The sequence below is a fragment of the Terrapene carolina genome, unplaced genomic scaffold, assembly GCF_002925995.2.
Source record: "Terrapene carolina triunguis isolate 2854851 unplaced genomic scaffold, T_m_triunguis-2.0 Scaffold139, whole genome shotgun sequence".
Lineage (NCBI taxonomy): Eukaryota > Metazoa > Chordata > Testudines > Emydidae > Terrapene > Terrapene triunguis.
The window spans coordinates 10249118-10276936 of NW_020664490.1; the positions used below are offsets into that span (position 1 = coordinate 10249118).

Sequence of the window (27819 nt, forward strand, 5' to 3'; positions counted from 1 at the left end):
TTATAAATTATCCATCAAGGATACTACATAGAGTTTCTTTCCCTCCCTCCATCCATGCAAGCTTCCATACTGGATCCCCTTCAGGGATCACTGTCATGAGGTGATTCTTCGCCAGGAGGCAGACTCCATCCTCCTGTGAGTGGCAATAGAGTGAATGCCACCTCAATATCAAGGAAGAGGTTTCTGTTCCCCTTACTACTTGGTCCCCCAAAAAGACAGAGACCCCTTCTGGACCTTCAACAACTGAACATTTTATTCTGAAGTCAAAGTTCAGGATGGTTACACTAGTATTGATGATACCAAACTATAACTCCAAGGAGGCACCATGGCAGGATATCCAAATTGAAATATTTCACTTTTTGACTGTTTCTGACAAAAATAAATCAAATTTTTGACAGAAAGGAGGCAACTATTGCAAAACCATTTGTTTAGTTGAAAACAATTTTCCCTCAAAAATAATTTTACTGGAAAATTTTCAACCAGTCCTAGTAACTGGTATAACAAATCCATTAATGTAACCTTTTAATGCTTACATACACACTAAGAACCTGTAGAAGAGAACTGTATATGTTGCCTGTGGGCAAGCAAGGTAAGTGGTTTGCTAGGGGAAGGAAGTTAAGGGCACCCTATGTCTTCTCTGAGCCTTTCAAAGTTCCAAGGCAGGCAGTGACATCTAAAGGTAAATAGATATTTCTCTGTAATGGAGAGGCCAAGCTCAACCTTTATTGCTATCATCACTTCTATGGCTGCAATTTAGTACCTTCTCCTCACCACTTGTGTTGCACAGAGGGGTTACCAATCATAACCCATCTTTCTTATGTTGGACAAACATTGGTGAGTGGGTGTGATTTTTTTCTTTGAGACTACTTAGAAAAGAGGGCCCTTGCTCAGTGAGTCACAACCCCAACTTGGAGTTCAAAAACATCTTATTTTCTCTATAGAGCTGTTTAAAACTAATACTGTATTCCTGTCTTTTCCATTATAGGTTTAAAATTAATTAGAGCTGGTTGGAAAATGAGCTGTGGGTCAGGATATCTTTGCTCATTTCCCCCGTTTTCCATCAATTTTTTAGACGGATTATGCAAGAAATTTATTGGACAGCTGTAGAATTAATTAAAACAATCATAGTTAGCCAAACCCTGTTTTTGAAAAGGAAATTAACAACTGAACAAATAAGAGTAATGTCCTTTAATTTTTTTCACAATATAATTCATTGAGTGGTTGTTTAATGTTTGTTTGAAGGACTTCAGATATATACTGTAAATATGAACAAGAATTGTAGTGCTGTACAGTACAGTTTCTTCAGGCAATAAGAAAAGTGAAAACAGAATTTAAGCATGTAAATGTGAGAAACAGTATTTTTCCCTGACTTTGAATTTCATTTCCAGGCGCTGGAAAGTGAGTTTGTATCATGCCAGCTTCATCAATGGATTGACCTTATTTTTGGCTACAAGCAACGAGGACCAGAAGCAGTGCGTGCACTCAATGTTTTCCACTATCTAACATATGAAGGCTCTGTGAATCTGGACAGTATCACTGATCCTGTCCTCAGGGAGGTAAGCATTTACTATCATGTCATTCTAAAAACTGCCGTCATCTCCCAGGCATCATTAATGTATCATCTTTTTTTAGTTTAAAAAAAAATCCTTTTTGGTTTGATTTTATTGACTTTATTCAGAACTTGGGATCCTAGGTGATTCCAAAAAAGGAAAGTCAAGTATGTTTAAATGTCAAAGAGGTGTAGATGCTGGGCAGTATTTTCTTTGCTAAGAAGCACTATCATATACAATACAGTTAATATGCAATCCATTTATTATAGTGCAAGTTCTGCTCTACAAAATGAACCATCTTTACAATTAGCATCTGATAGAATCACTTAGTAAAACTGAAAAGTTGAAATAAAAAGATTACTTTGCATTGTGGTCATGAGTCAGAGGAAAACGCCTAACATTTCCAGATAATGCAATACCAATTATGTGCATCAATAGAATTATACTTTACAGGCTGACAAATAGAATTAGTTCAAATTACTTTAGTTTTTCTTTCTGTAATGTACAATCAAATGTTGCCATTAAAGGATGTTTTTAGGTTTATTTTTTTGTGTGTGTTGGGTTGTTTTGTGGGATTTTTTGTGCGGGTGTTTTGTTCAAATATGTTTACACTAGCCATCTGGGCAGAATCATGTTGCTATCCTCATATGTGTTTTATTTACAGTCAATGTGCTTGTTTTTAGTAAAATTATTAAGAATTATTGCTATAAATATCATTCATGCATTGGGTAAAATGATTAAAAATTAGGTGAAAAGTGTGAAGATACAACAGCTGCTAGATGAGTGCTGCTGTGATGAAGCTATACACACAATCGTCCATTCCCCCAGATATCTACCATCTGTTGTATGCAAAACAGTAATAATTTATACACTACCAGGCTTTGGAATTGTTTTTTTCAGGGGCGGGGGGGAGATGAGATGTTTTTGTTTTGTTTTGTGTTTTTTTGTTTTAATCTTGAAGACAGAAAACTAGTAGATTGTGAAAAAGAAACAGCCATCAAAGAAACATTTGGATTCAGTGAGGCTAATTTTTTGGAATAATGCATTTTAATGTCTTTTTACCATTTAGATTGTTAACCAAGAATAGAGACATTTAAAAAATCTGATCATTAGATTCTTAGAGCTAGAACTTCAGAAGGTGTATTTTAAGGACCAGATCCTGCAAACATTTATTCTAATACCCCATTTTAAGCACTTGATGAGACCCATTGACTCCAATGGGACTACTCAAGTGCTTAAAATTAAGTACGTGCATAATTTTGTTTGCAGATTCCAGAGACTTAGAGCATAATTAGAGGCAATAAAATGCAGATCTGCATGCACAAAAGAACAATAATTTTTGAAAGTATAAATAAGATGCTTATGCAATGAAAGCAAAGGAGTGCAATACTTAGTAGTTCAATATGACTAGTAACTGTGCAATAATAGAGGTAATGCAATACTTAAGGCCCTGATTTGCATGGACAGACCTATGTGTCTGACTTCAAGGGCCTCCCCACAAAGGGTGGCTTGTAGGATTGAGGTCAGTGTGCTTTGCTTAACATCTTGTGACATGATGAGCATCTTCAACTCTCTTGTGAGCTTAGTTACATGCACAATTTATTGTCAGGATTTTTTTTTAAAAATCAGGGAGATGTTTTTGTGCTCCCACATGCATGTCTAACCCATGCCCCCTTAGTCATTAACATATATGTCTCTTCTTTCTTGTGCTTCCCTGTGCACTCTAAACCGCTTCTCACAGCTCCATTTTCTTCTTCATTCCACACACAAGAAGAAAATTTTCACGTGAAAGGTTATTTTTAGTGATACTGAGAGCAAAATGTTCAATTTAAAATAGAAAAGAAATCTGAATGCCCTTCAGTTCCTCATAAATAGTTTGTCATATCTAGACACATAACATACTTGTTCCTCTAAAAGACTTCAAATACTAATCCTGCTCTGTATTCTTTGCTGAGTAAAAATACCTTCTTGTTCAATTTTTGCCCATATGTGATCATACATACAAGATCATATGGATTTATACAGGCAGATTTGGAGGCTTTTCAGATTTATTTGAACTATAAGTATAAATGGTATATAGGTTCTCTGTCCAATAAAACGGTGTTTGATATCTGGATCAGTATTTATTAGTGGTTCAGGCATGGATAATATGTTTTTATTACAACTGCACATTTTAGTTATGATTTGCTTTCTTCTGTAAAAAAATGGACTTTTTATGTTTCTAAATACTTTTTTCTTATTTTAACAATTGATTTTAGCAGATAGTCCACCAAACAATATATAAGCAAGAAGGTCATTTTAAATGTGCTTTAAACCCCATAAAATATAAATATATAAACACTAGAAAATCAAATTCCTTTTTGTCATATGTATTATATCACAGCAGGTTGTGAACTGTTGTGTTTGATATTTTAACTTGGTAATAGTTGAATATAAAAGATCTTTTTAAAAAAAAGTTGACCATTTTCTCAATACAATATCTGCTGTTAAAAGTCAGGCTATACCTGTAATCCCGACCCCACAATGTCGGAGATACTCTAGTTATTTCATTTTCTAAATAAAGGGAAATACTGAGTTTTTCTGCTGCAACGAGGAGGTTGGTGAACAGACTTCAGCATCGGCTATGGTTTAAGCAAATGACCATTACTTTTAGCTTGAAATCCCGTCACCTGTTATCAGGGAAACAGACTAGATTATTGTGGTTGCCTCCTAAAACAGTGGCCATCACAGGTCTCAAAACAGACAGGGAACCCAGCAGTTTTTTCACAATGAAATGTGGCTCCAAATAAGTGTCCCTTAGCAAGCTCCCAACTCATGGGAAGAATTGGGCATGAATCTCTAATCTTTATCATTGTAAAAGTCAAGTCCCCATCCAACCACATAGAAACAGTTCCTCACGCCAGGTGGTGATCAGCCAAAACCAGAGCATGAAAGGATGCATGGTGGATGCCTTGGACCTCAGGTCAACCAGAAACTTTAGCCCAGTGGAGCTGCCATTGATCACAAAGCAACATAACACAGGTTGGCTGAATAAAAGATCATTCGTTACTGCCTTCCCCACCCCCTGATGTCAATTTGTCCACAAATGAAAGGTGAGAACAGCAAATCAGCAGATCGGTGGGGTGAGATAAAAACCTCCCAATCATTCTTCCCCTCCATCCCAGCTGGGGGTTTAAATCATGATTTGCCCTGCATCCCCGGCTCCTGCCTTTGTTTAGGGAAAAAAATATCTTCTAGGTAAAAACACTTTTGTGTTCAGCAAGAGAGAACCAGATCCCCACACCTAACTAATTATTTTTGTGCTATCTTTCAGTATAGATGGCCCAATGCCTCAAATTTGAACACCCCCCCCAATTTTAGAGGAGGGTTCAAGATCCAGATCCAAATCCATGACCCTCTCTGTCATTTGGGAACACAACAAAGTTAGCACTCTGTCACCTTTTGATAATGTTCACTCTTATGAAAGTACATTAATGTCCCAACTGACCATATAGTTGCCAGTTTGTGCACACAACTGAGCACACTATTTTCACATATTTGCTATTTTGCAGAAATCCTGGCTTAGCACCCAGCTTGAGTGCCTCAGTTGAACGCTGGGGGTGGCATTCACAAGGGGGACTTGGGTGCTGCCATGTTCCGCATTGCAGTGTCTAACTTTTAGGTGCCTTGTCACCAAGTGGAATTCACAAACTGAGATGCCCAGGCCCCCTATACAAGCAGGGGTGCTGGAACAATTTTTATAGTGGGGGTGCTGATAGCCATTGAACCAAACTGTAAACCCTGTATATGATGGAAACCACTTCAAGCCAGGCAGCGTGGCAGCACACACACACCCTAGGTTCCAGCACCTATGTATGCAAGGCAAGAGGAGAGTTAGGTGCCTAAGAATGGGATTCACAAAAAACGTCATGCTGAGAGGAGAGCTGCCTGAGCTAACCTATAGGAAATGCCAAGGAGAGGGGTGAGGCCTATACCCCATCCATCAAAGGATGCCAGGTGCCTAACTCTGGGCCAAAGAGAGGTGCTTTTCTTCACTTGGGATTCAGCCATGAACCCTTTCCTGGAGTTAGGTGCCTAAGACAGGTCAGCACTTTTTCAAGAAAAGCAAAGGATGGGGAGCTGTAATAATAGCCCTTTAATAACTTTTAGCCTAGTGGTTAGACCACTTACTCAGGACTTGGAAGACCTGTGTTCAGTTCCCCTTTTGCAGAGCAGGGATTAGAACTTGGATCTCCCTTTTCCTAAGGGAGGGGTCTATGGGGAATTTTATGACAGGGCTCTCTAAATCTCTCCAGCTGAATTTTTTCCACTGTGTATAAATACTCCAGTAATAACTGCGCCAGAGAGAAAATTAAAATGCATCTGTAGCCTAGCTCTAGCCTCTGCTGGAAGGTGAAAGAACCAATGTTTAAATCTCTGCTGTACATCAGGCAAAGGGGTGAACTGAACCCCAGGTCTCCTAGGTAAATTTTCTAAGTACTGGGCCACCACCACTTCTTATTCCTCATTCTGGACATTTTATGTAAATTTAAGTATGTTCTGAGCACATCTACCAGATGGGGCCCCAGAGGTAAACTAGGAGGGGAGTGCCTAGTTTGTGAATCACAATTGGGCGGAGGTGTGAGTTAGGCACTGAGCTGCTGGGGAGCATCAAAACTGAGGTGACTGTGTGCATATCCAGCTGCTGAAATTTAGCCTCCTCAGGGGCTTTATAGCAGAAACATAGATCCCTAGGGATGTTGGGCAGCTGCTCAGCAGGGGTTTTGTGAATCCCAGTGTCAACTAAATGACTTAGGTGCCAAAAGTGGCAGTTAGATACCTAAATACTGGTATCCTTGTATATACCAACTGGGCAATCCTGTGGAGTTATTTGAAGGCGGTCATGCTTCAGCCTTCTCTAGAGAGTAGCTTTAGCACTCCTCTATCTGGGTGAAAAAAAACCAGAGGATACATGCAATGAGAAAACCATGGCCCATCCTTGTCTTTAAGCGACCCTTTTTCCCACAGACAAATATGGCTACACTCGGAGCCCCTTGAAAGTTGTGCTCCATGCAGCACAGGGAGAAGGCACATGCTTATGCATCTTCCTCATACTCTATCACCATCTAGTGCAGAAGAACCTCCCTGGCCCCGTTATTAGTGGTCCCTCCATCTGCCCCTTTATGAATATCATGTAGGGTGACCACCCATCCCGAATTGGGTGGGACAGTCCCGAAGTGCAGAGTTCAAATCCTGGTCCTGGGCTAAATGACTTCAGGACAGCATTTGTCCTGGATTCCCTGCGGCACTGCTCAGTACTTGCCCGAGGCTCAGGGGGGCGAGCTGAGGTGGGCCTTAGCCCTGCCTCGCCATGATGCTCCACCCCCTGCTCCTCCTTTCTTCCTGAGGCCTTGACCCTGGCCAGGCCAGAAGCCAGAGCTGGGCAGTAGTAAGAGCCACCCAGAAAGCCCGGACTGCTGTGGGGAGCCCTCGAGTCCTGGACCCTCCACCTGCCCTGGGCTGTGCACCCCGGGGGGCGAGGACATGGGCTGGGGCTACTCTTGGGCACCCCGTCACCCCATCCAGGGCAAGTGGAGGCTCCAGGGCTCGCCAGAGCAGCCCAGGCTCCCTGGGCAGCTCTTACCAGGACTCTAGCTTCCAGCATGGCCAAGGGGTGAGGCCTTGAGTGGAAGAGGAGGAGCTGGGGGAAGGCCACGGGAGAAGAGGAGGAGCAGAAGGTGGGGTCACAGAGGGGGCAGGGCTCCTGCATTTGTCCCGCTTTTGCCTTTTGAAAAGATGGTCACCCTAATATCATGATGGGTGTGGCCCACCTCTGATTTTTAAAATTTAAATTAACAATAACTATGTCAAGATGTGTCTCTTCATTTAAATAAGCCTTTGAGAACTTGAGATCTGCACTGAATTAGAGGAATTACTATTCAATAATATACTTGCATTTACTGAAACTTATTCTTCAGATTTCATGGTGCCACCAAATAAATATAAATATATATATATATATATATATATATATATATAAAGAGAGAGAGAGAGAAATCACCCTAATGCATTACAAGTAGTAATTAGTTCAAACCAAAACTGTGTCCCTGGATGCCCCAAAGTGAATCCAAGTCCTAAATTTCTGGCTTAGGCCCTGTTGAATTTGAAGTGGGAAGTCTTCCACTTTTAAAATATAAAAATACTTGAAAGAGAGTCTCTTTAGCAATTTGAGTAACTTCTCTTTTATTCTGCACATTGCAAAATTGTATTCATATTATAATAAAAGGAGAAGAGGAAGAACTATGTAGTAAAAATTAACATTGTCAGGCCCAAATTAAGGGGAAATTTTTTTGTTGTTGTAATCTTAATATTTCTCAGTTTCAGGTGTGCCTGTATATCACTGATCTCTATTGTATTAAAAAAAACCTTAAATTGTGAAATAAATGCTAAAATTTGAGGAACAGCTTAAGGATATTGATTCATTCTTACTTGACAGGTGAAATCATGGTTGCAGCACTAACCACAGCAATTATGGCATTAAAATGTCAAGAAATTAGGGGTCAGAATAACAGATAATTTTCTTCCTTGTGTCAGATTAAAAATTGACATTCTTTGACAGCACAGGATCTCTGTCTGAGAAAATTATGACAGCTTAACTCATCTTGTACGTGTAAAGCTGTAATTGATAATGAACTTTACTATCACAGCCTTCTCCTGTGGAGAAACATGACAGAACATCTCCGGTACAAAGTCTGTATCTCTTTTTAATATGTAAACAGCAGTTATATTGGACATTAGATGTTATTTGGAATTGTCTTTACTGTTGGTTTAGATCATAATCCAAACCCTTTTTTCTGGACAGGTTCAGCTGACTTCAAAGAGCTGATGTTAAAAATGCTAATGCATAAAACAATGATACCTAAAGCACACTAATTAAAATTGTTACTGTATTATTTGTACTTGTATATTCTCCTAGGAATGACCATTTCACAGGCTAATCAATATAAATCTCATGGCCTAAATTTTCAAAAGTGACTAGGGATTTTCGGTGCCTCTGTTTTTGGGTGCCCAACTTGAGAAACTTTGAAAGGACATGATTTTTCAGAAGTTCCAAGCACCCATTCTTTTGAAAATATGTGTCTCAAGTTTGGTACCCAGACGTGGGAGAACTCAAACTCACTAGTTATTTTTGAAAAGCCAAGGCCTTATTCTTCCACTTCATAAATTATTGTGTGATTGAAGCGTGAACAGCACACTAATATACATTTCATTAAAAAAAATAAATAAAAACATTGAACATAACCATGTGAATAATTTTTCAGTACTGCCTTGTGGATTAAACTGAAAATGATTAAGTGGAGATACTCATTTTGATGACTAAAAATGTAATTAAACTAGTCACATGTAACATCGAAAGCACATTTTTTGTAGAAACTCACAGAAAGTTAATATTTTTGGCTTACTGTTTATTTTTTTTGTTTAAAATTATTGCCAGATCTCCATCTACTTTGATAGCACACAATTTGTTCTTCATTAGTAGTGTTTAAAAAACCAAGTGAAGCATTATACTGTACGGTTTTTGGTTTGTATGCACATTCTAGCTGGGTTTTTTTCTTTTTTCTTTTTTTTTCATACTCAGTCGCAAATGTAGATAGGTAGTGCATTACAACTGCTAGCCTTTATGTGTACGGCACGTTCAGCAAAAGATGAATTGTACATTTGCAGAAAAAACAAACGAATATGAAGAAGTTACTGGGTTCAGATATTTGTTCTGAGCAGTCACCTGTCAAAATACCTGAGCATACCTGCAGCCCACACAGCCAAATTGAAAAATGATTAAAATGACTAGCATTTGACAGTCAGTTTCCATGCCCATAAACTAATCCTAGAAGGACAGTTTTGCTGGCAGCTAGTAGAGCATACGGCCTATACAATATTTATTTCTTTACTGTGGACTTTATAGTTAGCGTATTTAAATGATTAAAAAAGTCATAATGATGTGGTGGTCTTGCAGTGCTTTTCAGTTACCCTCCTTTCTGGGTTTTATATTTTAGATGATATTTTCTTCTCTTATCTCTTTCTTTGATCTGACAGGAACAACAAAGCATCCCTCTGGATCTGCTATAGTGAAATATGCCCACAGGAAGCAGAGTAGAGCATGTCAGTTTTCACTTTTTTTTTTCTTGCTGAAACTCTCTTTGCTACTACAGAGAGCTGACATGATAGGGTTGTCAAGAACCATCAAGATAGATATATCTTTAACAAAGAGTTGGAATGGTAGCCTTTCCTGCTGGCTGAACCTAGAAAAATTATGAGGAAAAAATTAACACACTTACCATTTGAATAAAATAAAAGACTTACATAACGACACCCACTGCTAACCCTTGCAAGCATGTGCTTGTTCTTGCTCTTGTTCTGAGTTATTCTTATTTCTTTTCTTTTTTCTTCTGTGATCTCTTTCTTTGATCTGACAGAATATCAAAACCACCCCTCTGGATCTGCTTCATTGAATTGTACCCACAATATTGTTCACTTACATGTTCAGTGTTGCCTAATTGCCTCCATACAAGGGATGCTCCTGGCTTCCTCTCTGGGAGCAGTCATTGTATGAAACGATTATGGATAGTTGTGAAGTAACCGAGAGATTGTCAGTGGTGTCAATATCCACTTATTTCCAACTTAATTGAAGGAAGATGTACAGGAAAAACCCTTATACATGCAAAAGCCATAATGATAATGGCAATTATTTTGTTATGCACTAAGGCAGGGGTGGGCAAATTTTTTGGCCTGAGGGCCACAACTGGGTGGGGAAATTGCGTGCAGGGCCATGAATGTAGGGCTGGGGCAGGGGGTTGGGGTGTGGGAGGGAGTGCGGAGTGTAGGAGGGGGTGCGGTGTGCAGGAAGGGGCTAAGGGCAAGGGGTTGGGGCACAGGAGGGGTGCGGGGTGAGGGAGGGGGCTCAGGGCAGGGGGTTGGGGTGTAGGGTGCAGGAGGAGTTCGAGTTGCGGGCTCCAGCCCGGTGCCGCTTACCTGGAGTGGCTCCAGGGTGGCAGCGGCACGCAGCAGGGCTAAGACAGGCTCCCTGCCTGCCCTGGCCCCGTGCCGTGCCCCTCACGGAAGCGGCCGGCACCATGTCCCTGCATCTCCTGGGGGAGGGGGGACAGAGGGCTCCGCATGCTGTTCTTGCCTGCGGGTACCTCCCCCAAAGCTCCCATTGGCCATGGTTCCCCATTCCCGGCCAATGGGATCTGCGGGGGGTGGTGTCTGCAGGCGACGGCAGCACACAGAGCCCTCTGCCCCCCCACTCCCTCAGGGGCTGCAGGGTCATGGTGCCGGCTGCTTCCAGGAGCGGCGCAGGGCCAGTGCCACGGGGGTTGCAATCCCGTGGGTCGGATCCAGCCTGCGGGCCATAGTTTGTCCACCCCTGCACTAAGGGCTAAGCTCTGCTTTGGGAAATGTATACGTGGATCCTGTTGACTTTAGCAAGAGCTCCACATCCAAATCACTGTGAATTTGTGTCTTCCAAGCACCTGAAATAGACCTTCCTTCTTTCACCATACATCCAGATTGTAGGAGAAATACCTTTATTAGTTCAGAGTGTTTTTTGTGTGTTTGCATGTGAGTGTGAAGAAATTATCCAGGGAAAGCCAAATTGAACAAATGAGTTTTGCATTTAGTTATGAAAGTGGTTGTGTCTGTGATCATTCTTATCTCTTCAGGGAGTGCGTTCCAAAGTTTAGGTCCAGCTCCAGTGAAAGATCTGCTTCCTGCACTTATGAGCCTTTTCTTATCAATCCATAGTTACGTTGTTCTGGTGGAACTTCACTGGTTAAAGGGATCGTGGTCTCAGAAGGAGTGGTATTTGCTCTTGTTGCTAGGCACAGTCCCATAGAAGACTTTGAATTCAGGACAGATTTCTGAAACCAGTCTCTGTATTCAATGGGGAGTCAGTATAAGTAACACATAGGCCATTTACACCAGTGAATCAGAAATCAGAATCTGATCCATAGAGTTCAGAACACAAAATAACCTTAAAACCAAAATATTATTCTAGTATGAATACATTAATTCACACTAATTAGTGACTCTCCATTGTGCCTTTATTGAGTACATTAGAAATGGTCAAATAATGAAAAATACTGATTTGTGAATATTTTCGCGAATAAAAGCACTGAGCCCAATTCACCGTAATTCCTGAATCCTATTACCTGTTGTTCCTGAGTATTCAAAGAACTGAGGTAGTCATGAAAATATATGATTCCTAATAATTTCACAAATTGTAGCACACATGATTTTATCCAAAAAGTTAAACCAAAAGTATGGAGTTTATTTGCTACTCATTATTCCCCTGTTTAAAAAGTTTGTCATCCACACAGAAGAGGAAAGTGAGCAATGCTATCTGACTTAGATGACCCACCACACAACACAAATAACACAGAAATGTTCCAAGTGAAGAATTTGCACATAAGTCATGTAGTTATTTGCAGATGAATTAATGCAGAAAATCAGGAAGAGTTCTTGAATTAAGAAGTGAAGAAAAGAGTTCTTCACTAACCAAAAAGAGGGCTTAATTTATAATGAATATTATTTGTAATGAATAGTCATGTAACAAATGACCACTTCTAGAGAGCATCATTGACCTTTACTTCTTATTCCTCTCTGGAGCCATCTTAGAGTGTTATCTCAAAATTAGATTTATAATCAGTACAATCCATGTGAAACAGATAATTCCACTATTGTCCAGCTTTTACTACAAAAATATGAACAATTCAGATCTTATATATATAAAAACTGTTTCTTCATCTTTAGATTTTTTATTACATGCTGTTGAGAGGTACTAATTATTGATTTGAGAAATTAGCAGCAAATACTTTACCAGACACTTCAAGTCATATTTTACTCAAGGTGGGCGGGGTGAAAATTACTGGCTGATGATTGTAGTGGAAATAGCTAGAAGGGGCTCCTTTTTCTTGATTAGCACAGATTTCAGATATATTACACAGTCATTACCACAGCATAAATTAACTATTATTCAACACATTTTGCATATATTAATTTGTTGCAGTAGATATTACTCAGTCTAAGTGTATAGCAATTTCAGTTACGGAGCTGTAAAACCGAACTTTTAAAATATTTTAAACATATTGATAATGTGCCTTTTTAATGCCATTTTGAAGCCTGAGTAGAGCATATCTATATTATAGTTTTCAATTTATGTCAAGAACAGAGAGTGGATTTTCTGAAGAATGTTTTGTTGGAAATAATCCAAATGTAATTATTTCTTTAAGCTCCCTGAAAATTACTGTGTGCTTTTATTTTTAAAATAACAGTATAGCCTACGTTAAAAAATGAAACCATAAAACTATAATAAATATACAGAAAAGTTACAATTCTGGTCTCACAGATCGAATATTTAAGACTGACCTTTCAGTATTTGTAACTCTGTAGCACTTCCCAAGTAGTCCCTTTTTGGCTTTTTGTTTTGAAGGTTTGCCTATTTTCTAAGATTGCTTTTATGGCCTGTGATACATGAATTTAAGGCTGGGGGCTGACTCATGCCTTACCAGCACTACCAGATTTGGGTGTTTCTGCCAGTATAACATGAAACAGTAGGATCTGACACAGTCTCAGCACTTTGGTCAGAGAGAAAGGCGAAGGCAAGATTTAAGGGATGTGTTAGGAAAGATTGATGAGACTTGTGGGAGGAAAACACTAGTGCAGGGGTAGGCAACCTATGGCACGTGAGCCGAAGGAGGCACGTGAGCTGATTTTCAGTGGCACTCACACTGCCCAGGTCCTGGCCACCGATCCGGGGGGCTCTGCATTTTAATTTAATTTTAAATGAAGCTTCTTAAACATTTTAAAAACCTTATTTACTTGACATACAATAGTTTAGTTATATATAGAAAGAGACCTTCTAAAAACGTTAAAATGTATTACTGGCACGCAAAACCTTAAATTAGAGTGAATAAATGAAGACTCAGCACACCACTTATGAAAGATTGCCGACTCCTGCACTAGTGAGAGGATGGGACCCACAAGAATGCCCTAATATTCTCCTTCCCTTCAGTTTATACCATATGCCTACAGCAAATATTGATACTCCAAAACTATAGACTATCTTCACTCCGGTTTACTGTCACCAAAATGGAGAGGAAAGATTAGCAAAACAGTAGAGTAGGAGAGCCACATTTTTTATCGTGATTTACTGGATTTTATTAGCAAGAAAAAGTTTTCAGTCATGGGTTTTACTACTATTCTTTCAACAAGCAACTAGAAGCAGTTGAACATTAAATCACATTTTAATTTTTTATATAATTTTATTTTATAAACCAAAAAAATACTAAAATATGGCTATTATATACTTTGATTTACTAACTGTGTCTGTTTGTGTATTCCAAGCATTAAAAAATAATGCCTTTGGTGATCATGTTTTATTTCAATAATAAACCAGAAGAGAAAAAATCACAGTTAAAATACATTCCTTCATGAATAAGTACCATTTCTTTTGTATTACTGCAAACTCTCAAAAGGCCAGCTCTCTTATTTGCTTCTCTGTTTTCTTGGCTTTCCCCACAGAGTATGTTCTTAATTGTAAAGCAAGTGGAATAAAATATAGTGTATATCTCATACGATACAGCTTTCCAAAGTATATATAAGTTACGTAACTCATGACGGGAGACATTACTCATTAGTTTAGATATTAGATTAATCTCTTATCCCATAAGGAAGTATTCTCTAGATTTGACACTGTATCCTCATTTATTTATATATCTACATCTAAAGATTATAATATACCAAAAATTCAAAGATGTACTTGGCCTGTGACCACCTGAAGTAAAATTAAACTGTGTAAAATAATATTATTCTGATTTGAACAAAATATTCCCTTCCCTATAGAAATTACCAGAAAAGCTCTAGCACAAAAATCAGTCCCATCGTTTACTCACAATTGTGGCTCTATTATCCTCTCTGCTGGGACTCCATGCAAACTCTACCAACAGGGCTCTCTAAAGAGAGCTGTTGTATTCATGCCCTCTTTGGCTGCCCTAGCCAATGGAGGTGAATAAATCCCTATTAGTTAATAGTCCATCTCTCTCTTCTGCTGTGGTGCAACAGCATCTGTAATATTTTATTAAGTTCTGGATGTAATCTTATTAGAAAGATTGGAAGGAGTTCATTGATGAGCATCAAAATGATGAGAGGACAGGAAAGATTGATTTATGGGAAAGATTTAAAGAGCTTGACAAGTGGTGACTGAGTAAAGGGGGGGCATAGTAAAAATCTAGAAATATCTGAAGGTTGCTATAACCAAGTAAGGTAGAGGAATTATTTATTGTACCACCAGAAGTATATATCACCATCTGGAAAGATATTCAAAAAAGGAAAATGTAGGCTGAACTTCAGGAAAAAACTTCCTGACAGTTAGATGTAATTAGGCTGTAAAATAGTTTCCAAAGTAAATTGTGGAATCCCCATTATTTGGGTCTTTTAAAACTAGAATGAACAAACACTAGAAAATATAGGGAACAATCTTGCATTGGCAGGAAGATAGACTGGATGATCTAAAACTTTTCCATCAATAACATCTATTTTGCTGTGTTCCACTGCCAAGCCTGTAATGACCATAATGTGAATCCAAATGTATTGGCAGTAACTCTGTCACAATGTCAGTCTGTGTGATGAGTTTACCATTGTAATTAGATTGGCTCCCATCATGATCCATTGCATTTTTAGAATTGTTTTTTTCTTTTTTTATAGGTTGTCCTTAGCTTTCAGGCCAATGACTTTTTTGTGTATAAATTTAAATTAGCGGTTTATTTATAGGACTGCGTTAAAAAACTGAATTCATTATCAGGGGAAAATTTTCATTATGGCCTGATTGTTTCCTTAGAAGATCATCATTGTTGTAGTCTGTCTGGAAAATCTGATACATTCAGGTTCCTCTACTTATTTGAATGGACTGGAATCCATAAAAATATGATGCAAATGATGTTAATAGGTATGCTCAGCAATCATTATTTATATATTATTATCAGGGCCTTAGTTTATTGCAGTTTTGCTACCACAACAACTGGCATGGAATTTAGAGCTAGTCACAGATGTTAAACAAGTAATAGCAGCAATACTCACCCATCTCTTTTTTTTCTTATGTCCCCTACACTTGTCCTGTCTTTTATTCTTTTTTGAAAAACTAATTAGTGCATATAAACTCAGGTTCATGACCATCTTCAAAAGTGGGGAGGGGAGAGGAAAGGATGGGCAAGAGAGGAAAGAAGATTGAAAGAGAAATAGAACATTGAAATGGCATGGGGGAAATTGAATTGGAGACATAGTGGAAAAGGAAAAGGAGAATGAAGAATAGAGTTGATGGAGATAAGATCAAAGAAAGGGGCAAAGGTATGGAGACATTTAATTTGTTTTAATTAAAAAAAGAAAGTGACTTCCTCTCCAAATTTGTCCTGCAGAAACTTTTCATATTTTTATTGTTAATTTTAAATAATTTTTAAAGCTCACATTTATGCTTTTAAAATAAAAAAATAGCACAGCTATGAGCAAGCACTGTTAAACCTCACAGCCACTGAAAAACATTTTTAATTAGAAAAGAGTGGGTAAAGTTTCAAAGTCTAATTGAAACCTCCTGCTGGTATCACTATAATAATATTGTGGTTTTTTTGGGTAGGGTGCCCCTTCCCAAAGGCCTCTGAGCTCCTAAAAAAAAGTCTTAAGCAAAACCAAAGGCAATAGGGTCTATTAAATGGAACTAAAGTTGGTGCAGACACCAAAACAAAACTCCTCCCTCTAACTCAGCCCCAAACATACAATTAAATAGCTTTCGGACAGCATACAGAAAAACCTCACTAATCTGCAGCATGGGGAGGGATCCCTGGTTCAGTTTAATACAAATCTAGGGGCATAGACACTTTTGGTAACATCACACTCCATTCAAATTGGCAGAGACAACACCATGCCAGAGCCTTGGCTTCACTCCCACCATTCATTAAGGGCCTGAAACAAGATCAGGGCACTTAGAGTTCTTCGTCTTCCTGGCTCTTGCTGATGCAACAATTGAGGGAACAGCAGGGCTAGGCTTTCACTGCTCCTGTGACCTTTTTGGCCTCAGGAGTGCAGAGGCATTCAGTCACCCATCTTGCAGGATCTGGGAGGTCTTTAGAAAGACTGTCACTCTCCCATTTCATCTGTGGCCATCTTTTCCGCTTCTTGCAGCATTTGGACCAGCATCCAGCAACATGAAAGTAAAGATGAATGCTGCTGCTTTCTAAAGTGAGTGGAGAAGGGAAAGTGGCACTCAGTTCTGCTCCTTCCTCTTTCTCTTCCAAAAGTGTGAGGGGAAGATGGAACAAGTGGGGAGGAGGCAGCTCCAGCACAGCCATTTTTTTAGACTACACCGACCTGCAAGTCCACCTCTTGGAAGACAAATAGGAGGAGGTGGCTTTGAGAAAAATGTGGCAGCAGACATTTTTTAGACCTCCTCACCCCATTCCAGACTATTAGCCATTTATCTCTTCAGTCGTTCAGCAAATAGAAGCAGGTGAAAAGGGTGTCACTAGGAGTAAGTACTGTTGGGTATGTCTATACTACCCGCCGGATCTGAAGTTGCGTATCTTAGTTCGAACCCCCGTGCTAGTGTAGCCCAGGCCTAAGAAGTTAAGGGGGAGAAAGGGAGAAAATGAAAGAGGAGAGAGATAGGCAGGGACAATGTTATGCAGGACTTTGGAATTAAAGATGAGGAACTTGAATTTGATGTGGAATTGCAGAAAAGCCAGGAAAGGCAGAAGTAATCAGAGCATCCAGGGAGGATGATGTTCCAAGTATCATCTTTTAATGAACAAGGGACTCAAGTAGTAACTCGCAGGAATTGTACAGCAGGGAGGACACAGAGAATATTTTTATTTTATTTTATTTTGATTTCTGTAGTTCTAGGAGCCTTCTGCCATTCATTACAGTCACAAAAAGTAATAAGCCCCATTCTCAATCCACATCAGTGAAACAATGTCCACGCGTGTAGATTGCATTGAAGGATGAGGACTTTTAAGAGGAGTTGATTCATAGAATTAAACACCTGAAGGGAAAGATCATATAGTCTGACACCTGCACAACATGGAACATAGAGCTTCCCCTAGTAATTCCTGCATCGAGCCCTGGGAATATAACCATAAGTTTTGGAGCCAGGGCAATGAGGAGGACTTTGAAGTCTGTTGTCTGATGAGGGTGCAGGCTGGGTGATGAGAAACTGCCACCTACATTCATCTAAAATCAAATTTCAAGGTAATCCTCCCTTTCTGATTTGAATAACAAGAGGAAAGTGATTTTTGGGCAAAATTATCGATTATCTGAAAATGGAATATTCTGATTGACCAACTTTCACAGTCTTACCTGTTCTTGACACTAGGATATACCATTAATGAATTCTTTTATCTAGCTTGTATTAGAGTTAGCAGAGAAATCCTCCGCTAATGTACTGTACTCAGCCATTGAATGGTCAAAGAAAGTAGGGTTTTCCTTTATAAACTTAACACACATTCGAGTGGATGTTGAAAGATCAGGTTTTTTTTCATTTGGCACAGCAGCAATGAACAGAAAAGTGTTTCAGTAAATTTTATCATGGGACAGGAATTATACATGAGCATAATATAAATTATGGCTTCAGATTTTTTTATAGCACCCACTAAGTGTATAATTCTGTAACATTTTAGAAAATCATATTATAGAAAATTACAATAAGAAGCAAATTGCTTTTGCTTTGGAGAGGAATTTTTAAAAAAAAATTGAATAGAATTCTTCAAAATTTTGAACAACTTTTTCTGAAAAGGGGGCTGAAGGTGACGGCTAGTGGTGTTCTATTAATTTCTTTGTTGGGCCTCTCCTGTAGTAGGTAACTTCTGGGTACTCTTCTGGCTCTGTCAATCTGATTCTTCACTTCAAAAGCTTATGCTCAAATAAATTTGTTAGTCTCTAAGGTGCCACAAGTACTCCTCGTTCTTTTTTCTGATACAGACTAACACGGCTACCACTCTGAAACCTATCTTCTGTACAGTCAGCCAGCCAGGGAAGAAAATGGGAAGTGTTCATGCTCAGACATGGTGGAGCCTAGCTCTTCCTCCTGTCTCAAAGTGTGTGTAGTAGTGATCCTCAAGGATGGAGAGTTGGGAGAGCTAAATGGCTCTCACACAGCCTCACCCTGTCAATTAAAAGCCGTCCTGGGTGTCCAGGGGGCATCTTGCTGCCATTGCTGCCTCACTCTCTCTCCTTGTAGTTCAGGTATGCTGACCTGTGTTTCTAGGATGCTGTGGATCTGACCAATCGCTGTTCTTCTGGATTAGGAGGGAATATTTTCCAGTGGGCCAAACTGCAGGGTGTCCAGAAGGTTTTTCACCACCTTTGCAGCATCATGAAGGCACCTTCTAGTTTAAAAAGAGTAAGAATGGAAATTTTAATGGTAGGAAAGACATATAGGAATGTTAACTTTGTTGTAACTTGCCACCAATATCCACAGGCAGCTGGTGAAAATATTTTTGGGGGGAGTTGAGCCTGCCCCCCCACTCACCCCACAGCCATTTCTTCTGTCCTGTGGGTCTGCACCGCTCCCTGCTCCAACCTGTGGACTCTCACTGCTCACAGATTTGGAGGAACCCACCACATCTATGTGCATGCAGACAGCGCCCCATCCTGTTTCTTGCCGGAGGCTGATGGGGTGAACAGAGGGCTGATGGGAACATGGTTTGGTGGAAGCAGAGGGGTTGATGGAGCAGGGGACATGATAGGATGATAGGGTCTGAGGAAGCAGGGGGATGATGTGGTGGAGGAAATAGTGGGACATCATTATTATCAGAGTATGAACATGCCATTTCTTCTGAAGGGGAGTCCTCATGGAGTAGTCAGGAAGAAGAGCACCTCCATGGAACTATTCCCACCCCCTTAGAGCTGTCAGGAAGAGGAACCCTCTCCCAAGTCCCCCTCTCATGAGGTTGCCTTCCCTCCCCATGGAGCGATCAGAATGAAGAGGGCTGTCCCATTGGGGGCAGATAATGACTTATTCACCTGAGAGCTCAGCACACTCCTATTGGCCTCACTCAGGGTTTCCAGCATCACATGGAGGGGGAGGAAGAGTGACGTTGAGCATTTTAAGGTGGTGTTCTAGCCTTACCCTTTACCTTGTTGGCAAGTTAGCATGAGGGAGAGGGAGAAACGTCTCTGGGCTTGACTGCCCGTGTGTGTGTGTGTTGTGGGGAATGGCCACTTCCTGAAGTGCCAGGGCATAGCGCCATCCTGGGTTCCAAGTGCAGGAGTGGCACTCCAGAACACTCTGGTAGCAATGTTCCTGAGACTGGAGGGTCTGAGCCCCCCATAACCTTAGCCACCCACCGCCTATGCCAGTATCCAGTGCAGATAAAGGTGGTAAGAGCCAGCTTCCAGAGACCCAGGATGTGGCTGATGGACTTTTTGCCTGTAAGGAGAAGGGAAGACTTTAATCTCACAGACTGAGGTCCGTCTTTGTACCCTCTTTTCCACTCACAAAGGGATGGCAAGGGGATTTAGTCATGGACTGAGCAGTACAGGTTAGGCTGAAATGGCTCAATCCCAAATTATTGGTTATTTGGTTTGAGGCCATTTAATCTCACACTATATCCAATAAAATATCTGATTTGGAGGAAGAGTGGAGGGCCAGATAATGCCCCTTCCCACTGTTAAATTATTAAAGTTGTGGCCTGTCACTTAAATCCACCCCTGTGGCCATGTTTCATTCACTTGATCAAATAACCAACTGCACTGAAGAATCCAGACTAGCTGAGTCACTGCTTGTTTGTAAAATGCAACCCTTCTTCCCCTCCAAATGTGCAATAATAAAACAGAAATCAATATTCTTAACCTAATTTATCAAACGTCCTGAAGATACTGATGCCATTTAACAGCTGTAGACGCAAATAAAAAAGCAATATCTCACACCATTAGTACAAAACAATAACATTTTCAGGCTGTGTATGCTATCCACCAATGGGCTGTCAATCATGTTTGCTCTGAAGAACAGAGTGCTTAGGGGCTGTTAATCATGCTGGCTGTGTGAGAGAACACATTAAGAAATACTGTGCCACTATTCACTGAATACAAAAATAAACGTGTATGAAAACAAATACATATTAAAACAATGAGGAGTCCGGTGGCACCTTAAAGACTAACAGATTTATTTAGGCATAAGCTTTCGTGGGTAAAAAACTCACTTCTTCAGATGCATGAAGTGAAAATTACAGATGCAGGCATTATTATACATGAAGAAAAGGGAGTTACCTTACAAGTGGAGAACCAGTGTTGACAGGGCCAATTCAGTCAGGGTGGATGTAGCCCACTCCCAATAATTGATGAGAAGGTGTCAATACCAAGGGAGGGAAAGTTGCTTTTGTAGTGAGCCAGCCACTCCCAGTCCCTATTCAAGCCCAAAGTAATGGTGTTAAATTTGCAAATGAATTTTAGTTCTGCATTTTCTCTTTGAAGTCTGTTTTTGAAGTTTTTTTGTTACTTTTAAAGCTACTTTTAAATCTCTTATGGAATGTCCAGGGAGCTTGAAGTGTTCTCCTACTGGCTTTTGTATGTTACCATTCCTGATGTCTGATTTGTGTCCATTTATTCTTTTACGTAGAGACCGTCCGGTTTGGCCAATGTACATGGCAGAGGGGCGTTGCTGGCACATGATGGCGTATATCACATTAGTAGATGTGAAAGTGAATGAGTCCCTAATGGTGTGGCTCATGCAGTTGGGTCCTCTGATGGTGTCGCCAGAGTAGATATGGGGACAGAGTAGGCAATGAGTTTTGTTACAGGTATTGGTTCCTGGATTAGTGTTTCTGTGGTGTGTAGTTGCTGGTGAGTATTTGCTTCAGGTTGGGGGGCTGTCTGTAAGCGAGGACTGGCCTGCCTCCCAAGGTCTGTGAGAGTGCGGGATTGTTTTCCAGGATAGGTTCTAGATTGTTGATGTGCTGGAGAGGTTTTAGCTGGCGCCTGTATGTGATGGCCAGAGGTGTTCTGTTATTTTCCTTGTTGGGCCTGTCCTGTAGTAGGTGACTTCTGGGTACCCGTCTCGCTCTGTCAATCTGTTTCCTCACTTCCATAGGTGGGTATTGTAGTTTTAAGAATGCTTGATAAAGATCTTGTAGGTGTTTGTCTCTGTCTGAGGGATTGGAACAAATGTGGTTGTATCTTAGGGCTTGGCTGTAGACATTGGATCGTGTGATGTGTCCTGGATGGAAGCTGGAGGCACATCGTTAATTGGTCAGTAGGTTTAGGTATAGGGTGGTGTTTATGTGACGGTCACTTATTTGCACTGTAGTCTCCAGGAAGTGGATCTCTTGTGGAGACTGTTCCAGGCTGAGATTGATGGTGGGGTGGAAATTGTTGAAATCCTGGTGGAATTCTTCAAGGGCCTCCTTCCCGTGGGTCCATATGATGAAGGTGTCATCAATGTAGCGCAAGTAGAGTAGGGGTGCTAGGGGATGAGAGCTGAGGAAGTGTTGTTCTAAGTCAGCCATAAAAATGTTGGCATACTGTGGGGCCATGCGGGTACCCATAGCAGTGACGCTGACTTGAAGGTATGAGTTGTCCCCAAATCTGAAATGGTTGTGGGTGAGGACAAAGTCACAAAGCTCAGCCACCAGGTGTGCCATGGCCTCATCGGGGATACTGTTCATGACAGCTTGTAGTCCATCCTCATGTGGAATATTGCTGTAAAGAGCTTCTACATCCATGGTGGCCAGGATGGTGTTTTCAGGAAGATCACCAATGCATTGTAGTTTCGTCAGTAAGTCGGTGGTGTCTCGAAGATAGCTAGGAGTGCTGGTAGCGTAGGATCTGAGGAGAAAGTCCAAATAGCCAGATAATACTGCTGTAAGAGTGCCAATGCCTGAGATGATGGGGCGTCCAGGGTTTCCAGGTTTATGGATCTTGGGTACCAGATAGAATACCCCTGGTCGGGGCTCTAGGGGTGTGTCCATGTAGACTTGTTCCTGTGCTATAGCAGGGAGTTTCTTGAGCAAATGGTGTAGTTTCTTTTGGTACCCCTCAGTGGGATCAGAGGATAGTGGCCTGTAGAATGTGGTGTTGGAGAGTTGCCTGGCAGCCTCCTGTTCATAATTCGACCTGTTCATTCTGACCACAACACCTCCTTTGTTGGCCCCTTTGATTATAATATCAGAGTTGTTTCTGAGGCTGTGGATGGCATTGCGTTCTGTACAGCTGAGGTTATGGGACAAGTTATGCTGGCTGTTCACAATTTCAGCCTGTGCACGTCTGCAGAAGCACTCTATGTAGAAGTCCAGTCTGTCATTTCGACCGTCAGGAGGAGTCCACGCTGAATTCTTCTTCTTGTAGTGTTGGTAGGATTAATTTCAGATTCCAGATTAATTCCACTGCATTATTAGTGGTTTGCTCAAATGTATTAGCTGAAGTCCCAGTCATTCCATCGGATGCCACTTTATTAACATAATACCTACCCAACAAACTGTGCCTAAGGACAAGTAGCCTTTTCAAGTTACCTTTGGGACAGATATCCTTCCCTTTCTCTATGCAATAGATGGGCACTGGATTTTGGCATAAGCGAAGGTACTTTGCAACAGGATCATGTAGGACAAAATTTCTGTGGACTCACCAGTATCATGGGAATTAACAATTAAATAAGTGCAGAAAAATTAGGTGAAACATAATGAAGTTTTGGTGAAATAATATATCCTAGAAAGCTTAACTGAACATGGCAGTAATCTTTTCTGACATTAGAATAATTGACAAATGGGAAGAAAATGAAGTGGCTCTGTAGCCAGTAACGTCATTGTTTTATTATTTGTAAATAAAAATATAAGTAATTTTAAGAAATACTCCCACTCCTTCCATGCTATTTAGTTATCCGTAATTACATGCATTAAAGTGATTTATGCTTCATGTTTTACATAGGCAGCGTTGGTCATTATTATCAAAGAGGGGCTAGTTGACTAGATGGACCAGTGACTTCTTCCTCAATAATAGTCCCTGTGTTTCTCCATGTTCATCTTAAAAATATATAGGAGGAAAATAACTAATAAAAAGCCATTATACCATAAAATGTTTCTGTTTGTGTTTACAAGTTCAGTCAGTAATGAAGAAACCACTGTCAAAGAAAAACTTGAGTTTTTGGGTTTTTTGACGTTTAATAAATGTGCCCTTTTTACCTATTACACCTGAAGAAACAAAGATTCCCTCTGTCATTTAATGGAAGAATTGATTTCTGCTTCTTTTATGTGAAAATAAAATACTCACCCAAAATGCCAAAGTCAGCGGCCACACTAAGAGAGAGACAAACATAGTTGCATGTTCATTCTTCAGGAAGGTGACAATAGGGCTTGATCCTGAAAGGTGCAGAGCACCTTCAGCTTCCCAGTGCCCTGGCAGATGTCAAGTATGTCTGTAAATGTGAAAATATAAACACAAGCATCTATTGCTCATGAGCAAAATACATAATTTTTAGAGTATTACTTATTGTAACTAAGATGTATCTATATTGTTGTACAATATATGTACAGCATGTTTATCCATTAGCTACTTTATGAGAAGCAATATTTTTATTTTGAACGTTATAAAGTTGTATTTTTCCTGGTTACATAAATGAGGGTGTTTGAGCTGGATGTCCTTTTCAACTTGCAAATTGCATGTAATTTAGCAGATTCATTTTGTTTCCTGTGAAATACAACTAACAGCTTTGGGACAGGTATCCCCTAATTCCTTCCTTTAAGACCTTGTTTTCTTTGATATAAGACCTTGCTTTCTGTGATATAAAAGCTTGGCCATACACTACCAAATACTCCCTGAAGTGTTTGAGTACAAATCTTGTTTTATGTGTGGAAAAACAGCAGGGAGTCTCAATTCAGTTCCTCAAATTGCTTTCCTGCAATGCCTTACTAAGTAAGCTAACACTAATATAATTGTAGTTTTGCTGTTTCAAAGACGTTAAATTTGGTAAGCTAGTGCTTTCAGAGCTAATGCTCTTTCTACATTGAGGACATTTTGAAGGTGAAATAAAAGTAAATGTAATTCTATAAGAAAAATATTAAATTAGCTAGAATGATTGTGTGTTTCAAGGAGTGATGGTAGTGCTTTGTACATTGGTACTGAGGACTTGGTGGATGGTAGAAAGGAAAATGATGCATTGGAATAGAATTTTAAGGAACATTATACAAAGCAAGAGATGTGATTATTAAGAAAAAACAATTCTATGCCTGTACAGGTCCTGTGATTAATTTGAAATACTGTAAGTGCCTCGCCAGTTATACAAAAATTGTTTATAATAGCTATTTCCTATTCCTGCCTGTTGCTTGAGTTACTAGAGATGTTCTAGGGAATCTGCTTTTGATCTGTGTATGCTATGATCTAGTACAGTGTTTCCCAAACTTGGGACACCGTTTGTGCAGGGAAAGGCCCTGGCGGGTCGGGCCGGTTTGTTTACTTGCCCCGTCCGCATGTCCGGCCAATCGCGGCTCCCACTGGCCGCAGTTCGCTGCTCCAGGCCAATGGGAGCTGCTGGAAGCGGCAGCCAGTATGTTCCTCGGCCCGCGCCGCTTCCAGCAGCTCCCATTGGCCTGGAGCAGCGAACCGCGGCCAGTGGGAGCCGCGATCGGCTGGACCTGCGGATGGGGCCGGTAAACAAACCGGTCCGGCCCTTCAAGGGCTTTCCCTACACAAGCGGCGTCCCAAGTTTGGGAAACACTGATCTCGTAAACTGAGCCCAGGGCTAGGAATCAAGAGAACTGTGGTCTATTCCCAAATTTGCTGCAGATATGCTGTGTATCCTTAGGCAAGTCATTTAACCTCTCTGTGTCTGTTTTCACCGCATATATAAAATGGGGATGATAAGACTTGTTTACCTTTCTAAAGTATTTTGAGCTGTGTAGAAGAACAAGAGCTACAGACCTGCAAATTCTTATTATTTATGGTGCCCCTTGTGCAGTAGCATAGTAATGTTCCATACATTTTAAATAAAGCTATTTATATAGTTTCATTTCCTTAAAAAGTTCCAAATGTTTTTTAAAAAGACATTTTCACAAGAAAAAGATAATACTTATTATTCATAGAGGAATTTAGGATTGTTTTGGGTTTTTGTACTTAATATCTTTGTGAGTAGAAGCTGACAACAATACCCAGTATTGCCTGTTTACAGATTAAGGTCCTGATCCCGGTACTCATTCAGTTCACTGCCAGGATTACCAGTAACTTCATTGTTCTCAAGATCAGTAGCATAAAGTAAAGGTAGTGAGCATTTACTAGGATATCTTTAGTTGTAAAATAATGGATACTGTTGACAGGTAAATTTTAAGTGTCCATCTCTTGTCATCTGAACAAGTCATCCTGGTTTTCCTTTCTCCATCCTTTGCTATCATAAATCTTTGTCTTAGATTCTTATTTCATCAGTATTTTATTTGTCATAATTCATTGAATATTAGCAAATATATTGTAATATATTTTTTAAATATTACCGACATTTTAGGAAGTGACCTATGGCATCTATTACAACCTCTTTTTTGAGAAATGGGGAGAGGCCAGCAGTTGTTTTGTGTGGATTATAAAGAGTATATTTAATCAGACTGCACATTGAAGAGGTTCTACTGCCTCTTAAATTGTTTTAGAAGAAATAATATAATTTATCAATGTGGTTTATATTTTAGGGGGCTTTTTCATGTGCTGTTTTCTTTACATGCTAAGGTGAGAAACTCATTGACACAAACAAGAAAATTATTTATGGCACAGTCCTTTCGAATATATGGGTATATACTACTTAGTATTTTTTTAAAATCAGCTGCTTAAATTAAAGTGTAGTTCTGGATTTTCTGAAATCCACTGAAATGCAGCCTGGGTATCTGAAAGGTGCATAGAGTTCTTAAATAGTATCATTAGTGGAGGCAGTAATAAAAAAAAATGCCAGCAATTGTTTTAAATAGATCATAAAAACACTTAGATGTCTGAGTGGGTTGTGTAGGTGGTTGAAACATCTCAGTCTGTGGGCCAATTTCTACTATTTGTGGAGTTACTCTGTGTCGTACACTGAGAGCAGAATTTGGTCCTGAAATTTAAAGTTGAAATTACTAATTACCGGTATATATTTCATGGTTTTACAACAGTCGGTATTCTGTCGTGTGAAAACTCATCCAAAATAAACCGAAAACTAAATATTGTCTTATCTGGTAAAAGAATACTACCTAGAAGTTAGATCATTATCTAAAGACTTTTATTGTAACTCCTGTAGCTATAGTGTATCTTGAAATGATATATTTCCAGTATTTTTTATTTTTTACTGCTGTGTTAGTGAAATTGTGATTATTTTTTTTCTTATACATTATCCATGAATTTTATTTCTCAATTTGCTTCCCCCCATTTAAGATCCCAGAGGCGTATTTTATTAGAGATCCTCATACTTTCCTCCTTACAAAGGACTTTATTAAGGTATATGTGTTGTATTTGGTGCAAAGAAATCTCTCAAGACCTTAACTGCATGTCCTCACAGGTTAACATTTTCACATGTAACCCCAGCTATTGGAAATAAGAACGGTTATTTGGTTAACTGAAGCATGCTTGAAAGGAGAAGCAAAGCTTGTCTACAAAATACTAACACTTGGATGAGTCTGCAGCCTGAGAGAAGAGCACCCGGTGAATTTTCTGGACTTTTTTCATGGCTGACTTAGGATTTGCTTGCATTGTCAAATAGTGTGTTGACCTATCTCTTTGATGCATATTGATTATGACAATCACTCTCCTTTCCCTGCAGGCCATGGAGGCACAGATACAGAACTTTGGACAGACGCCATCTCAGTTGCTTATTGAGCCACATCCGCCTCGGAGCTCTGCCATGCACCTGGTGAGATATAACTGCTGGTTGAGAATTTATTTCCTTTCAACCTGAGGATCCTTTATAGGTCATAAAATACCTATTTAAGTAACACTTTCTTTTCATGCCCTGAGTTGCCTACAATGCCATAGCCCTTACTCTGTGCAGAAATTGCATGCAGGCTCTTAAACAGCACAGTGGAAGTTGGAATAGCTCTAACTTCCTACAGTCACTGACTTCTGTTGCCCAATCTTGGATTTAAAAACTATCTTCATAAATATGTATTTGCTGAGTATAACTGCATGATATAAAAATGACTGCATGCTTTTCTCATATTGAACATTTTGTTTCAAAAAAAGGGGGAAACGTTCCAGGGTGATTTATGAACCTTGGCTGCTTGTCAGGAATGAAGAAATGTAGTTCAAATCATGCTGG

At 39.9% G+C, this 27819-nt stretch overlaps 1 protein-coding gene across 1 annotated transcript in view; it reads left to right on the forward strand.

The window, feature by feature from the left end:
- The window catches only part of LOC112121265 (neurobeachin), a 959539-nt gene that overhangs the window by 897582 nt on the left and 34138 nt on the right, over positions 1-27819 (forward strand). Inside the window, exons 48-49 of the mRNA XM_029911962.1 lie at positions 1389-1556; positions 27325-27414. Of these exons, the coding sequence (XP_029767822.1) occupies positions 1389-1556; positions 27325-27414 (258 nt within the window). The remainder of the gene's footprint in view (positions 1-1388; positions 1557-27324; positions 27415-27819) is intronic.